The 17227-nt window shown below is 42.9% G+C and overlaps 1 protein-coding gene across 1 annotated transcript in view; it reads right to left on the bottom strand.

Moving 5' to 3' along the window:
* Positions 1-9402: 9402 nt before the first annotated feature.
* Positions 9403-17227, bottom strand: part of LOC122552730 (4F2 cell-surface antigen heavy chain-like) — a 48783-nt gene continuing 40958 nt past the window's right edge. Inside the window, exons 2-3 of the mRNA XM_043695639.1 lie at positions 9981-10142; positions 9403-9876 (exon numbers count right to left, since the gene is read on the bottom strand). Of these exons, the coding sequence (XP_043551574.1) occupies positions 9731-9876; positions 9981-10142 (308 nt within the window). The 3' untranslated portion in view covers positions 9403-9730. The remainder of the gene's footprint in view (positions 9877-9980; positions 10143-17227) is intronic.

The following is a 17227-nucleotide window of genomic DNA, read 5'->3' as shown; positions in this document are numbered from 1 at the left end:
TGAACCAAAAGCGGAAATCTGACTGGAGAAGTTCAAAAATTCATTACTTGTTGTCAGATGTAATAATGTTATAACTGTGAGATTTATATGATTATTATCCTTTGGAATTGTATCTTTAAATTTGGGGAAAAGGAAGGGAACATGTGATCTGTTTTGGAATCTGCCTGACAATAAGCCTGTATGGTGACCGTTAGAGAAGCTTTAGAACATTTTATGAATGTACAAGGTATTCATGCTTGGATGCAATGCAAGCACTCTCTGAGTTTATAGTGAATAGATTTTGAAGGTTGAATTTAACGAGAAATCAGTGAAGATTCATTTTTGTTGAGCTTCATGAACGGTTTCACTCTGTGAGACCTAACAAATTTTCTCATGCTATCATTCTAACCTTGCCATTATTTATTATATCCTACACCCCTATGGTGTCCACTTGTCTGATGCTAGGGACATTCGGCCTCGGATCTTCAGGTGACCATCCTCCAAGGTGGACTTCAGGACATGCAACAACGCAAAGTTGCTGAGCAGAGGCTGATAGCCAGGTTCGGTACCCATGAGGATGGCCTCAATCGGGACCTTGGGTTCATGTCATACTACAGATGACCCACTACACTATACACTCTCTCACACGCTCAAGCACACATACACAGACACACTTACATACTCACACACTCATGCAGACCCTCTCTCATATATACATCCTCCCACACTCTCACAGGCTTATACTTCATCACGCACACACATGCGCAAACACACACTCCCTCACGTGCTCTCTCGCTCATGCGCACACACACATACACAAGTCGATGATGTGAATTTGCAATTGCAAAATTATATTTGCATATACATTCTATTTTGCTCAAAAAGCGCACAATCTGCTGGCAATCAATCCATACAATATTTTGTAAATTCCATTTTGGAAATAGAACCAGTCTGACTCAAGATTGGGATGCAGACAGACTCTAATCTCACACCTTTAGTGCATTGTCTGAGCTGAGATGTCACTTTTTTAATAAAACCTTATGTTATCTCAAGAATGTGACTGAAAAGAAGTTCTGATATTTATATATTAATGAACTGAAACCTGCAATCCATTCTAAAAGATGAAAGACTTAGCAATAATCTAGGTTTGTTCAATTTATCATTTCAGTTGCATGACTTCTGTAATCTTTTGCTATAAATTGTCTTATGGTCCCACTCCACAGCTACCTGATGAAGGAGCGGCACTCTGAAAGTTAGTGCTACCAAATAAATCTGTAGGACTATAACATGGTGTTGCCTGATTTTTAATTTTGTTATTTAAAGACATTGGAAGAAAAATTAGGCAGTCCTCAGGTGTCTCAGGCTCAGCCTTTTACTATTAGTATAACCCCAAAATGCACACATTTCTTTCTTGGTAGCCCTCCCATCTCCCCATTAGCTTTGAACTTTCCCAAATTGTCCACTAAAGTCTTTATCTCCCCATTATACAAAGCTCCTCTCTACCTCCTTTGACCCCAGACACTTATTATTGATTTATGGCATGTGGTTGGTCCTGGCTGGCCAGCATTTATTGCCTGTCCCTAGATGCCCTTGAGAAGGTGGAGACAGGCAATAAATCCTGGCTAGCCAGTGACACCCACATCTCACAAGTGAACTAAGAAAATGTCTGGGGCTAAGAGGTAGAGAGACATATCAAGTCATCATGTCAGTGCTAATCATGTACTGCACCCCAAGCAAGCCAGGGTATCACTGACTGTTGATGATTCCCTCTCCTGCATTATTCCTTTCCCTTCAATGCTCCAATATTTGCCTCCTTATATACTGAGTTGTCTCCCTCCACAACAGTAATCCTCTCTGCATCCCAGCATACTTCCTCCAATTTCCACAAATAAATTCTCTAGCGATTGGACCAGATAACTCCTCAACTTTTAAGGGATGGTTTCCCTTGAGTGACTTAGACAGACAGACCCAAAAGAAACTCAAACCTGACCATTGACTAATATCTGCGCAGCTGCTTGATGGTCTTCTCAAACTCCTTAGACTGGTTGCACTGGATGCACAGGGAAAACTGGTGGCCCTCACCCTAGGTTGTGGAGCTACAGAGCCCAGATCCTATCCACCCTCAGTGGTTGTTTGACTGCTCAAGTCCCTGAATCAGTATCAAAACTGCATTTGACTGACTGCAAATACCTTTACTGCAGGGTGACTCCATTAACTTGATAAAGGGCTATTCCTCTTCGACATATGACATGACTAGTCAGTTGATGCATATGCTAATTGTTTCTTTATGTATTCATTCATGGGATGTGAATGTCGCTGGCTGACCAGTTTTTTAAAAAAATTGTCTGTCCCTAGTTGCCCTTGAGATGGTGAGCTGCTGTCTTGTACAGTTGCAGCCCACCTACTGTGAGTTGAATCAGAATGCCATTTAGTAAGGAGTTTCAGGATTTTCATCCAGTGGAAGTGAAGGAATGGTGATATATTTCCAAGTCAGAATGGCGAGTGGCTTGAAGGGGAACTTGCGGGCAGTGGTGTTCCCAAATATCTGCTGTCCTATCCTTCTAGACGGAAATGATCGGGAGTTTGCAAGGTGCCATCTGAGGAACTTTGGTGAATTTCTGCAGTGCATCAGGGGTGGATGGAGTGGATGTTTATGAATTTGATGCCAATCTTACGAGCTGCTTCATCCAGGAAGGTGTCAAGCTTCTTGTGTGTTGCTGGAGCTGCATCCATCCAGAGAGGTGGGGCGTATTCCACCACACTCCTGACTTGTGTCTTGTAGATGATGGATAGGCTTTGGGGGTTCAGGAGATGAGTTACTTGCTACAGCATTCCTAGCCTCTGACCTGTTTTGTAGCAATGTGTTTATGTGATGTTTCCAGTCGAGTTTCTGTTCATTTGTAATCCCAAGGATGTTGATGTGAGGGATTCAGTTACAGTAACACCTTTGAATGTCAAGGGGCGGCAGTTAGATTGTTCCTTATTGGTGATGGTCATCACCTGGCTTTGTTTCAGTGCAAATGTTACTTGACACTTCAGCCGAAGCCTGGATACTGACCAGATCTTGTTGCATTTGCAGATGTTCAAAGTCACACTACACCAGATTATTGTCCAACAAGCTTATGTGTAATCACAAGCTTTCAGAGTGCGCCTAACTTCACCTGAAGGAGCAGCACTCTGAAAACTTGCAATTTCAAATAAATCTGTTGGACTATAACCTGGTGTCATGTGACCTCTGACTTTGTCTATCCCAGTCCAATACCAGCATCTCCATATTTGAACATGGACAGCTTCAGTATATAAGGAGTTCACAAATGATGCTGAACATTGCTGATGTTTGCACAAACATCCCATGAAGATCACTGGTGAAGCAGCTGAAGATGGTTGAGCCTTGGACACTACCTGAGGAACTCCTGCAGAGATATCCTGGCATTGAAATGATTGACCTCCAACAACCACAACCCATCTTCCTGTGCAGGTATGACTCCAATCGGCAAAGAGCATGCCCTTTGATTCCAGTTTTGCTCAGGAACCTTGATGCAACCTTGACATCAAGGGCTGTCACTCTCACTTCACTACTAGAACTCAGCTCTTTTGCCCATATTTGAACCAAGGCTGTACTAAGGTCAGGAGTTGAGTGGCCCTGGCAAAACATGAACTGGTCATCACTGAGCAGATTATTGCTGAGATGTTGCTTGACAGCACTATCGATGACATCTTCCATCATTTTACTGATGATGGAGAGTAGACTGATGGGCCAAATTTGGCTTGTTTGGATTTGTCCTGCTTTTTATATACATGACATACCTGGGCAATTTTCCAATGTATTGAATAGATGCCACTGTTGTAACTGTACTGGAAGAGCTTAGTTTGGGGAGTGGTCAGTTCTGCAGCACAAGTCTTCAGAACTATTACCAGAACGTTATCAGTGTCATAGCGTTTGCATTATGCAGTGCCTCCAACAGTTTCATAATAATGTAAGAAATAAGAGCAAGCCTAGACCATCTGGCCCCATGAACCTGCTCTGTCATTCAATAAGATCATGGCTTATGTTTATATCGACTCAGTTCCACTTACCCACCCACTCACCATAACCATTAATTCCTTTACTGTTCAAAAAATCTACCTTTGCCTGAAAAACATTCAACGAGATAGCCTCAACTGCTTCATTGGGCAGGGAATTTCTTGATATCATATGGATTAATCAAATTAGATTAGATTCCCCTGCAGTATGGAAACAGGCCCCTTGGCCCAACAAGTGCACACTGACCCTTCGAAGTATAACCCATCCAGACCAATTTCCCTCTGACTAATGCACCTAACACTATGCTTAGCAGTGTTAGTCCACATCTTTGGACTGTGGGAGGAAACGGGAACACCTGGAGGAAACCAACACAGACACAAAGAGAATATGCAAACTCCACACAGTTTCCTTGAGGCTGGAATCGAACCTAGGTCCCTGGTGCTATGAGGTAGCGGTGCTAACCACTGAGCCACTGTGCTACCCCAAGTTCAAGACTAATACTGGGGACCACTGGAGGAGGCCGCAATGGATCGCCCACTTAACACTTCTGACTGAAAAATACTTCAAATGATTCACCTTATCTTTTACACTGGTATGTTGGGCTCTTGCCCAACATGAGGATGGGGATATTTTGTAGAGCCTGCTCCTCCAGTGAGTTGTTTAATTGTCCACCACCATTCATGACTAAATGTGGCAGGACTGCAGAGCTTAAATCTGATCCATTGGTTGTGGGATTGCTTAGCTCTATCTATCACTTGCTGCTTATGCTGTTTGGTATGCAAGCAGTCCTACTTAGTAGCTTCACTAGGTCGACACCTGCGGTTTAGGAATGCCAGGCAGTGCTCCTGGCATGCCCTCCTCCACTCTTTCCATTGAACCAGGGTTGATCTCCTGGCTTGATGAGAGTGTGCTGCTGGAAAAGCACAGCAGGTCAGGCAGCATTGGAGGAGTAGGAGAATCAACATTTTGGGCATAAGCACATCAATGGAGTGGCACGGTAGCTCAGCAGTTAGCACTGCTGCCTCACAGCACATGGGACCTGAGTTCGATTCCCACCGTTGCACATTCTGTGTGGATTTTTTAGATTAGATTAGATTACATTACATTACATTACAGTGTGGAAACAGGCCCTTCGGCCCAACAAGTCCACACAGACCCGCCGAAGCAAAACCCACCCATACCCCTACATTTACCCCTTACCTAACACTACGGGCAATTTAGCATGGCTAATTCACCTGACCCTGTACATCTTTGGACTGTGGGAGGAAACCGGAGCACCCAGAGGAAACCCACGCAGACACGGGGAGAACGTGCAAACTCCACAGTCAGTTGCCTGAGGTGGGAATTGAACCCGGGTCTCAGGCGCTGTGAGGCAGCAGTGCTAACCACTGTGCCACCGTGCCGCCCACAATCCAAGGATGTGCAGGTTAGATGAAATGGCAATGCTAAATTGCCTATAGCGTTAGGTACATTAGTCAGGGGTAAATATAGGGTAGGGAAATTAGTCTGGGTGGATCACTCTTCGGAGGGTTGGTATGGACTTGTTGGGCCAAAGGGCCTGTTACTATACTGTAGGGAATCTAATCCAATTAGGAATGAGGCTTGGGGGGGAGAAGCTGGGAGATCAATGCGTGGGGGGGTGGGGCTGAGGGGAAAGGTAGCTGGGAATGTGATAGGTAGATGAAGGTAACGGGGAGGAGGGATGATAGGTCGGAGAAGAGAATGGAGCAGATAGGAAGGAAGATGACACAGAAAACTATCTGTACTTCCACATGTCATCTGCTGCACCCGATGTGGTCTCCACTACACTGGGGAGACAGGATGCCAACTTGCAGATTGTTTCAGAGAATATCTCTGGGACACCCGCACCAACCAACCTCACCACCACGTGGCTGAACACTTTAAATTCCCCTTCCCACTCCACCAAGGACATGCAGGTCCTGGGCCTCCTCTACCACCAAATCCTAACAACCCAATGCCTGGAAGAAGAATGCCTCATCTACCGCCTTGGGACCCTGCAACCACATGGGATCACTGTAGATTTCAGTTTCGTCATTTCCTCTCCCCTCACTTATCCAAGTCTCAAGACTCCAACTCGGCACCGCCCTCTTGACCTGTACATCTTCCTTCCCACTTATCCGCTCTACCCTTCTCTCTGAACTTTCATCTTGCTCTCCCCCCCTCCACCTTCATGTTCCTATCACATTCCCAGCTACCTCCCCCCCAGCTGCAACCCCTCCCATTTATATCTCAGACCTCTGGCCCACAAGCCTCATTGCTGATGAAGGGCTTATGCCTGAAATGTTGATTTTCCTGCTCCTTGGATGCTGCCTGACCTGCTTTGTGTTTCCAGCACCACCCTCTTGACTCTGATCTCTAGCATCTGCAGTCCTCACTTTCCCTGCCTGGCTTGATGTTAATGGTTGAGTAAGGGATATTGCCAGGCCATGGCGTTGAAGATTGTATTGGAGTACAATTCCGCTGCTATTGATGGCTGACACCATCTAATGGATGACCCATCTTGAATTGCTAGATCTGTTGGAGGTCTGTCCTATTTCGCATGGCAATAGTGCCACACAACACAATGGAGGTTATCCTCAAATGTGAAGGCAGGACTTTGTCTCTAGAAGGACTGTGCAATGGTCACTCTAATCAATACTCTCATGGACAGCTGACAGATTGATAAGGATGAGGTCCAGTATGCTTTTCCCTCTTGTTGGTTCCCTCACCACCTGCTTTTGACCTTTAGGACCTGACCAACTTGATCAGTAGTACTGCTGCAAAGCCGCTCTTGTTGGTGAACGTTGAAATCCCCCAGAGTATGTTTTGCACCCATGCCACCCTCAGTGCCTTCTCCAAGTATTGCTCAACATGGAAGAATATTGATTTGAGGGCTGTACATGGTATTCAGCAAGAAGATTCCTTGCCCATGTTTAACCTAACGCCATGAGATTTCATGCGTCTGGAATCAATGTCGAAGATTCCCAGGGCAACTGTATACCATTGTGCTGCCACGTCTGCTAGACCTATCCTGCAGACCATGGCGTTGAAGATTGTATTGGAGTACAATTCCGCTGCTATTGATGGCTGACACCATCTAATGGATGACCCATCTTGAATTGGGATAGGATGTATCCAGGGATGGTGATGTCTGGGCCATTGTCTATATGATGCTGAGAGTTTGACTATTTCAGGCTGTTACTTAACAAGTCTGTTACTTAACAAGCTCTCCCAATTTTGGCACCAACTCACCAGCTGTTCCTAGGGAGGGCTTTGCAGGGTCAACAGGCCTGTTTCTGCCACCGTCTTTTCCAGTACCTAGGCAGACGCTATGTGGTCTGTCTGGTTTCATTTCTTTGTGACTTTGTAATGATTAATACAATTGAATGGCTTGCTAGGCCATTTCAGAGGGCAATTGAGAGTCAACCACATTGCTGTGCAGCTGGAATCACATATGCCATTAGTTAACAGATTTTTTTTTCTGACAATTGACAATGGTTTCATGTTCACCATTAGATTCTTAACTCTAGATTCTTTTATTGAATTAAAATTGCATTATCTGCTGTGAGCTGACTTTCAGGATTATTAGTCTAGTGATATTACCGCTTGGCATGTTTGATATTTACATGAAACTGATATAGCACAGTGTCATACAGTAATATGTCCTAGACAGATGTTTGCTACAACCATGAGTAGCTTCCCAGCTTTGTCTATGTGCTGAACAATAGAGAAAGACAAAAGTACTGTGGGCTGAGGGGACAAAGCATGAAAAAGCAAGGCAAAGTAAAGGCAAGGCAGGGACGCTGAGAGTGTCAAAGTAGGCGCAAACTGAGTCACCATTAAGAAAGGGAGCAGTGAAATAGGTAGCCTGGTCCATTCCATGAAATGGGAAGTTATCCCTGTGCAGAAAGTGTCAATATCAGGAGTGTGCCAAGATAATGCAGTGAGGCTGGTTCATGTCAAATGTGAAGATTCATGGAGTGTTCCAAAATGTGGAGTTGCATGTCCAAGATGGGACAGAGTTACAACCTGTGGGCTGGAATCTTTAGGTAACTGCGCGATGGTTATGTCGAAAATTCTGGGTGTCTAGTTTGTACTAGCAAGTAGAAGAATGGGTAACTACATATTAATGAGGCAAGTAATGAAGCAATAATAAATGGTAGTCCCTGCAAATAGGCCTCTCTCCATTCACTAGCAAAAATTTCATTTTGCTGTCCAATATTTGTTGGTAAACAGGTCTTGACGTTAAATCCTTGATTGAAATCTCACCCGATATTTCCCAACTTTCTTACCATAACCCATGTAATTCTGCAGCTGGGAAGATTCCACCTTGTGGCTCCCAAAGTCCAGAAGAGTATTGAAGATATTGGGTTGTAAATTATTGTGATGTAAACTGCCCACTTACTTCCAAGATGAAAGAAAATTGGAGTTAAAGATAGTTATGTATACATCAACCTAAATGTAAGTTAATGGGTTGAATTTTCCAATTTACAGTCAAGGTATATGGCATCACACTGCAAACCAAGAGCCATCACCCAACCCTGAAAATGTTTTGGAGGAGAGACAACCTAGTTTCTCATTTCTATACCTTGACCATTGAAGTGTTGCTGGATCACCAAATAAATTGTGCCAACAAACCCAAGCAGCCTGGACTAAAATTGCAGGCCAAATAAGTGCTGTGTTCCAAGTGAAAAGGGATGTCCTAGAGAAGGTCAATGACCTTCTGTGCTCTGCAACTGGAAGCACCACTAACTTGTCTCTGCTACTTCATCTAAGGACTCATACTCACTCTAACTCAGCCATGGTGTATGTTTCTCACAAAGGATCATGGACTACAATTCTCACTGTTGGATGCATTATATCCACTCAAAGGATCATACCATCTTACCCTCTCAAACAAGTAACCCTTCCTGCTCACTCACAGGAGACAACTCTTCTCTAGTTTCTCAATGGAGAAGAGAGAAGAATTGGAAAGATGATATAAACAGGCAAGTTGAGGCTTTAATGAGATGAAAATGCATGAAAATAAAAAGTAACCACTGCCTAAGGAAAGGTTCTGATGTAGTTATTTAAGGCTCGAGGAAAATATTTTTGAACTTAGAAAAATAAAATGCCCAAATTTTCACCCTTCTCATCACCCTAGCCATTATTCTTGCCATATCAGGGAAAGTGGATTCTACCATGTGGGAGAGGGCAAAGGAACTCACTTTTGTGATCAGGTTACAGGCTTTTCTATAAATCATTTGATAATATGGTCAGAGCGCAGAGGCCACTTGGCTTTGTAAGTATTCTAACTGGATGTAGAAGAACTCAACCCTCAGCCATCTCAGAATTCTGGAAGATTCATCCTGACAAGACTGGGGAAAGAACAATTATCAGAACAGGCTTTACTGTCAGTGATAAATTTAATGAAAGTGTCTCCATGTTACTACTAGGCAAAAAAGGGGATACAGGATTCCACTGGAAGCTGGACACAATTGTGGACTATTTGCTATAAAGACCGAAATTCTTGGATGTTGTGATGGGTGATACACATAAAAGAGGAACATCACTTTCTATAGTTTAATTTACAAGTTCCTACAAAAATAAGTGTGTTTGGTCAACAGTATTTCTTCTATATCACAAAAATAGTTTTTTAAAAACATGACAACTTGACATGTCATTCTTTCAGCTAATAACAGGAAGTCTGAATATTTTAAAAAGTCAGTTTCCATAGAGGTTGTAACATTAGTACAACATAATTTCATAAACAGTGTCTTTCCTTTTTACCAATAACCACTCCAGCATGTCACCATCACGGAAGTCAATGTTAGCCCAAAAGTACTCATCAATTAATGCAGGATTTGGAGTAAGATCAAGAATGACCTTAATTTCTAGAAAATAAAAAAAGCATCAAGCAATAATTAGAATATGAGTCATGAAAAAGTGTGAAATCTTGACAGAAATATCATAAAATATGTATAAGACAGAGTCATACCAGATCTTGCAGCTGTTTTTAACAGTGATTTTAAGTCCTGGATATGGCCAAATCTTTCATTAACTGCCAAATCAGTTGAGTTAGCCTTATAGCTGTTAAAGGGCATAATGATAATAGAACCCACATGCAACTTCTGAATGTATTCTATCTTCCGTTGAATTCCTAAAAAATAAAAAATTCTATATGTCATTTAATTAGCTAAAAATGCATGAACAAAGTATTGATTAAATTCTTCAAAACATTCCAAAAACATCCTAAACCTATTCAGAAAACAATTAAGTTCAGAATGTTCAAGTATCTTAAATGGCACCACTCAACACTGGAAAATATCCACTGGGTGACTCGCAATTGTGGGGATGGGGTTCCCTTTACACATTCATTCCCCACCAGAACATCTTTCTGGAACAAAGGCCTGAATCATTCCCATCCGCCATCAGCCACCACCTGGCAAAGCTCATCCTCACCCTGAACAACTTCTCTTTTAACTCCTCACATTTTCTTCAGGTCAGAGGGATAGCCATGGGTACACACATGGGCTCCAGTTATGTCTATCTCTTTGGGTACGTGGAACATTCCTTGCTCCAGTCCTTTTCTACAACTCTTTCTCTGGAATATCAATGACATCATCAGTGCTGCTTCCCTCTCTCATCCGGAATTGGAAACGTTTAGCGATTTTGCTTCCATTTTCCACTCCTGCCTCACTTTCACTTGGTCCATTTTTGACTCCGCCTTTCACTTCCTTGACATCTGTTTCCGTTTCTGGGGATAGGCTGACCATCAATATCCACTTATAAACCCACCAACTTCCACAGTTACCTTCCTCACAACCTGTTTTCTGTAAAGAACCTATTCCATTCTCCCAGTTCCATTGCATCTATTCTGATGATGTCAACTTTGTCAAGGGAGCCTCCGAAACATCCACTTTTTTCCTCAACCAAGGATTCTCCAGCACTGTTGTTGACAGGATCCTCAACTGGGTCCGACCCATCTCTCACACTTCGACCCTCACCTACTGCCTTCCCTCCTGCAACAACAACAGGGTCCCTCTTGTCTTTGCCTTCCATGCCACCACATCAACATCCAGAGGATTATTAGCTGCTATTTCTGCAGCCTCCAAGAGCCATTACCAGACATTGTCAGCCATCCACATGCACCGTTCCCTCTGGGACATCCTGGCCCACTCTTCATTCACTTCCAAAGTTAAAAATTACACAACACCAGGTTACAGTCCAACAGGTTTATTTGAAAGTACAAGCTTTCAGAGTGCTGCTTCTTCCTCAGGTAGCTAGTGGGGCAGGATCATAGGATACAGAATTCATTGCACCATTTGTATGGCACTTTGATCTTTTGCTATGTATTGAACAAATCTAGATTACTGTTAAGTCTTTAATCACTTAGAATGGGTTGCAGGTTTTCATTCATTATTATGCAAATTCCAGAACTTCTTTCAAGTCACAGTCATGAGATAATTTAAGTCTGTCTATATCCCAACCTTGAGTCAGACTGGTTCTATTTCAAAAGTAGGAATTTATAAAATGTCACATGGACTCACTGCCTACAGATTGTGTACTTTCTGAACAAAAAAGAACATATCTGCAACTATAAATCTGCAAATGCAAAATCATCTGATAGACTTAAATGTGTGTGTGCATGCATGTGAGGGAGAGAAAAAGAGAGTGAGTGAGTGTGTGTGTGTGTTTTCACATGGGAGAGAGTGTGAGAGTGTGTGTGTGCATGTGAAAGAGTGTGTTCACGAGTGTGACGGAGTACATGCTTGTGAAAGAGAGAGAGAGAGAGCGTGTGTGTATGACAGAGGGTCTGTGTGAGTGTCAGTATGATCATGTGTAAGAGTGTATGTGTACATGTGCGTGTGTGTGTAGAGTGCAGTGGAGTCATCTGTATAACATGAACTTAAGATCCCAGTTGAGGCAAATGGATACCAAGAGGGTCTGTGTGAGTGTCAGTGTGATCATGTGTAAGAGTGTATGTGTACATGTGCGTGTGTGTGTGTGTAGAGTGCAGTGGAGTCATCTGTATAACATGAACTTAAGATCCCAGTTGAGGCAAATGGATACCAAATTTGGCTATCAGCCTCGGCTAGGAAACTTGGCATTGTTACATAATCTTGAAGGCCGTCTTGGAAGACACTCGGCCTCGGATCTTCATTCCTGATAAAGGGCCTTTGCCCGAAACGTCGATTTTTCTGCTCCTCGGATGCTGCCTGACCTGCTGTGCTTTTCCAGCACCACTCTGATCTAAACTCTGGTTTCCAACATCTGCAGTCCTCACTTTTGCCTCGGACCTTCAGGTGACCACCCTCCAAGGCAGTTTTCGAGATATGCAACAACACAGAATTGCCAAGCAGAGGCTCATAGCCAAGTTCAATGGCCTCAACTGGGATCTTGGGTTCATGTCAAACTACAGGTGACCCCACTACATTTTTTATACACACACACACACTCTTCTCCCTCTCTCCCTCACACACACACGCATGCACACACACGATTAAGTCTATGGGGTGATTTTGCATTTGCGGATACATTTGTTTTTGTTCAAAAAGCACACAATCCGCAGGCAGCCAGTCCATGTGACACTTTATAAATTCCTACTTTGGAAGTAGAACCAGTCTGACTCAAGGTTGGGATACAGACAGACTGTAACCTGACACCTTTAATGTATTGTCTGAACTGAGATGTCACCTTTTCTTATCCTGTTAAAATCGTAAGTTATGTCATGATTGTGACTTGAAAGAAATTTACATTCAATTGAAACCTGTATCCCCATTCTAAGCGATTAAAGACTTAACAGCAATCTAGGTTTGTTCAAAACATTGCAATTGTTTGGCACTTTGATCTTTTATTATAAACTCTGTGTCCTACGATCCTGCCACACTAGCTACCTGAGGAAGGAGCAGCGCTCTGAAAGCTTGTACTTTCAAATAAACCTGTTGGACTATAACTTGGTGTTGTGTGATTTTTAAACTTTGTCCATTCCAGTCCAACACTTCCATATCTTCACTTCCAAGCCAATCCTACAGCACCTTTACCTGCAACTGTAAAAGGTGTAACACTTGTCTGTTTACTTTCTCCCTCCTCAGTATCCAAGAGCCCAAACACACTTTCAGGTGAAGCAGAGATTTACCTGTACTTCACACAATCTAGTCTACTGCATTTACTGCTCACAATGTCATCTCCTTTATATTGGGGAAACATAATATAAAGAGGTGTTCTATGAGGCAGTCACCGAATGTTCTATGTGCAAATGAAATCTTGAACTCCCAACTGCCTGCCACTTCAAGTGCCACTGTGTTCCCTTGTCAATATCTCCGTCGCAGGCTTGCTGCAGTGCTCCAGTGAAGCTCAGCACAAGCTGGAAGAACAGCACCTCATTTTCTACTTGGGGACCCTGCAGTCTTCTGATCTCAATATTGAGTTCCACAACTTTAGGGCTTGAACTCTCTCATATCCTTACCCCAACTTCTTACACATTGTAATCACATAGTTTGCTCTAACACACAACCCATTGTTCACCACTAACATTTCTCATTAATAGTTATTCACCCTCCTAGCTAGGTCATTATCTACTCCTTTGTCTGACCAACTGTTCTCTCTCTTTGTCAAAAAGCGAGGAGCTGGAAAAGCACAGCCAATCAGGCAGCATCCGAGGGCCAGGAGAGAATCAACGTTTTGAGCATAAGCTCTTAATCAGAAATGGCTCTCCTGCTCCTCAGATGCAACCTGATCAGCTGTGTTTTTCCAGCACCAAACTTTTTGACTCTGATTTCCAGCATCTGCAGTCCTCACTTTCTCCCTGTTCTCTTTCTTTGGGCTCTATCCCCACCTATTATTTACTCCTTATCCCCTTCCCCCACCCCATCTTCTGCATATAAACCAATATTTTCCCAGCTACTATCAGTTCTGAGGAAGGATCACTGGACCTGAAATGTTAACTGATTTCTCTCCACAGATGCTACTTGATCTGTTGAGCTTTTCCAGCAATTGCTGTTTTTGTTTCAGATGTCAAGCTAACTTACCGACAGTTTTCAAACTTCTGCTTTTCTTAAAGAGGAGTTATATTTGCTCTTTTCCAGTTTGATGGAACCCTTCCAGAATCTAGGGATGTTTGGCAAATTGACACCAGTCCTTATACTACCTCATTAGCTACTTATTTAAAGACCCTAGTTTGAAGTCAGGACCTTGGAACGTGTCAGCTTACAATTCAATCAGTTTGCTGAGTCCCACCTCCTTAGTGCCTCTAATTTCACAAAGTTCCTCTCTCCTTTCCAGTTTGCATCATTCAGCCACAGGTGAAGTGCCCAAAGACGAGAGGGTGGCTAATGTTTTGCCATTATTTAAGAAAGGTTCTAGTGATATGCCTGAGAACTACAGACCAATGAGCCTAACATCTGTGTTGGGTAAAACCTGAAAGAATTGTAGATGCTGTAAATCTGAAACAAAAACAGAAGTTGCTGGAAAACCTCAGCAGGTCTGGCAGTATCTTTGGAGAAAGCTCAGAACTAACATTTCAGCGTTCAAAGGAAGGGTCATTTAACTTGAAACGTTAACTCTGAGTTCTCTTCATAGATGCTGCCAAACCTGAGCTTTTCCAGCAATTTGTGTCTGTGTTGGGTAAGTTGTTCAAGGGGATTCTGAGAGACTAGTCTGCAGGCATTTGGAGGAATAAAGACTCATTTGTGCATGGTAAATCATGTCTCACAAGGTTGATTTTTGAAGGGAAACCAAGAAAGTAGATGAGGGCAGTGTGGTAGACATTGCCTACATGAACTTGAGCGAGGCCTTTGACAAGGTAACGCATGGGATACAGGGAGACCCAGCCAAGTGGGTACAAAATTGGCTTGAAGGTAGAAGGTGGTAGTAGAGGGTTGGTTTTCAGATTGGTGGTCTGTGATTAGCAATGTGCCAGAGGGATCAGTGCTAGGTCCACTGTTATCCATCATTTATGTAAATTATTTGGATGAGAATTTTGGAGGTATGATTAGTAAGTTTACGAATGATACCAAAATTGGTGATGTAGTGGGCAGTGAAGAAGGCTATCTGTAAATAAGCGAGATCTTGATCAACTGGGCCAGTGGGCTGATGAATGGCAGGTGGACTTTAATTTAGATAAAGCAAGGTGTTGCATTCTAGTGGGTCAAATCAGGACAGGAGTTACAGAGTCACTGGCAGGGCCATGGGGATTGTTATAGAACAAAGAGATCTAGGGTTACAGGTTCATAGCTCCTTGAAAGTGGAGTCACGGTTGGAAAGGATGGTGAAGGCTTTTGGCATGCTTGCTTTCATTGATCAGAGCACTGAGTACAGGAGTTGGGTGTCTTGTTGCAGCTGTACAAGATGTTGGTGAGGGCACATTTAGAGTACCACGGGCAGTTCTGGTCACCCTACTATAGAAAAGATATTATTAAACTAGAAAGAGTGCCAAAAAGATTTACTTGAATCCTACCTGGGCTGGAAAATTTGAGTTATAAGGAGAGGTTGGATTGGTTGGGACTTTTTCCCTGATGCGTAGGAGACTGTGGGGTGACCTTATAGATGTCTATAAAATCATGAGAGGCATAGATTAGATAGAGAGCCAACAACTTTCCCCCACAATAGGGGAGTCTCAAAGTAGAAGGTATAGATTTAAGGTGAGGAGGGGAGAGGAACAGAAGGATCCGGAGGAGCAATTTTTTCACACAGAGTGTGGTGAGTGCCTGGAACGGGCTAACAGAGGTAGTGGTGTAGGCGGATACAATTTTGCTATTTAAGAAACATTTAGACAAGTACATGGATGGGAAAGATATGGAGAGATATGGACCAAACACAGGTAAATGGGATGAGTTTAACTGTGAAAACTTGGCAGCATGGACAAATTGGGCTCCAGGGCCCATTTCCATGCTGAAAACCTCAATGATTCTTGATTTTCAGCAATTTCCAGAATATTTCTTGTATTTTTTTTTAAGTGAAGACTGAAGCAAGATATTTGTTCATTTCAATCAACATTTCCTTACCGTCTACTGTTAATTCCTGTTTCTGATTTTACTGAGGACCTACACTCACTTCATTTGTTCTTCTTTTTATATACCTGTAGAAACTCATTAACATTTCTAACTAGCTTCCTCTCATACTGTCTCAGCATTTCTTATAATATTCTGCCCAATCATCTGTCTCCCCATTTTTTTTCCCTTAGGTTTGATGCTTTCCTTAAGTTAAGCATGAATTCTGGGTCCTCTTATTGCAATTTCTTTTATAGTCGACATACTTCTGAATATTTTGAAATATCCCCATAAATGGTTATTACTTTTTTTTAATGATCCACCCCAGAGACTTGGATCCAAGTTGTTAAGATCCTAGCTGATAGTAATATAGAACAAGTAAATCTGAGTCAAACCTGGATTCATCAATCATATGTATTATTTTTGCAATTTGACTACTATGGTGGCCAGTCATAAAACTTGCTTCCAAAGGTTATCAATGTACTTTTATCAAAAGAACACAAGTTTATTACAGTAAAGAAAAGTCTTAGCATAGCCTGTGAAAAGAACTTTGTTCCAGTAATATACAGATACTCAACACCAGTGAAGTATCACTCATACAGTCATAGAGATGCACAGCATGGAAACAGACCCTTCGGTCCAACTCATCCATGCCGACCAGATATCCCAACCCAATCTAGTCCCACTGCCAGCACCCGGCCCATATCCCTCCAAACCCTTCCTATTCATATACCCATCCAAATGCCTCTTAAATGTTGCAATTGTACCAGCATCCACCACTTCCTCTGGCAGCTCATTCCATACACGTACCACCCTCTGCGTGAAAAAGTTACCCCTTAGGTCTCTTTTATATGTTTCCACTCTCACCCTAAACCTATGCCCTCTAGTTCTGGACTTCCTGACACCAGGGAAAAGAGTTTGTCTATTTATCCTATCTATGCGCCTCATAATTTTGTAAACCTCTATAAGGTCACCCCTCAGCCTCCGACACTCCAGGGAAAACAGCCCCAGCCTGTTCAGCCTCTCCCTGTAGCTCAGATCCTCCAACCCTGGCAACATCCTTGTAAATCTTTTCTGAACCCTTTCAAGTTTCACAACATCTTTCCGATAGGAAGGAGACCAGAATTGCACACAATTTTCCAACAGTGGCCTAACCAATGTCCTGTACAGCCGCAACATGACCTCCCAACTCCTGTACTCAATACTCTGACCAATAAAGGAAAGCATACCAAACGCCGCCTTCACTATCCTATCT

Source organism: Chiloscyllium plagiosum, chromosome 9 (assembly GCF_004010195.1).
Source record: "Chiloscyllium plagiosum isolate BGI_BamShark_2017 chromosome 9, ASM401019v2, whole genome shotgun sequence".
Lineage (NCBI taxonomy): Eukaryota > Metazoa > Chordata > Chondrichthyes > Orectolobiformes > Hemiscylliidae > Chiloscyllium > Chiloscyllium plagiosum.
The sequence above is the reverse complement of the archived record's forward strand: the minus strand, read 5'-3'. Positions and strand labels throughout refer to the sequence as shown.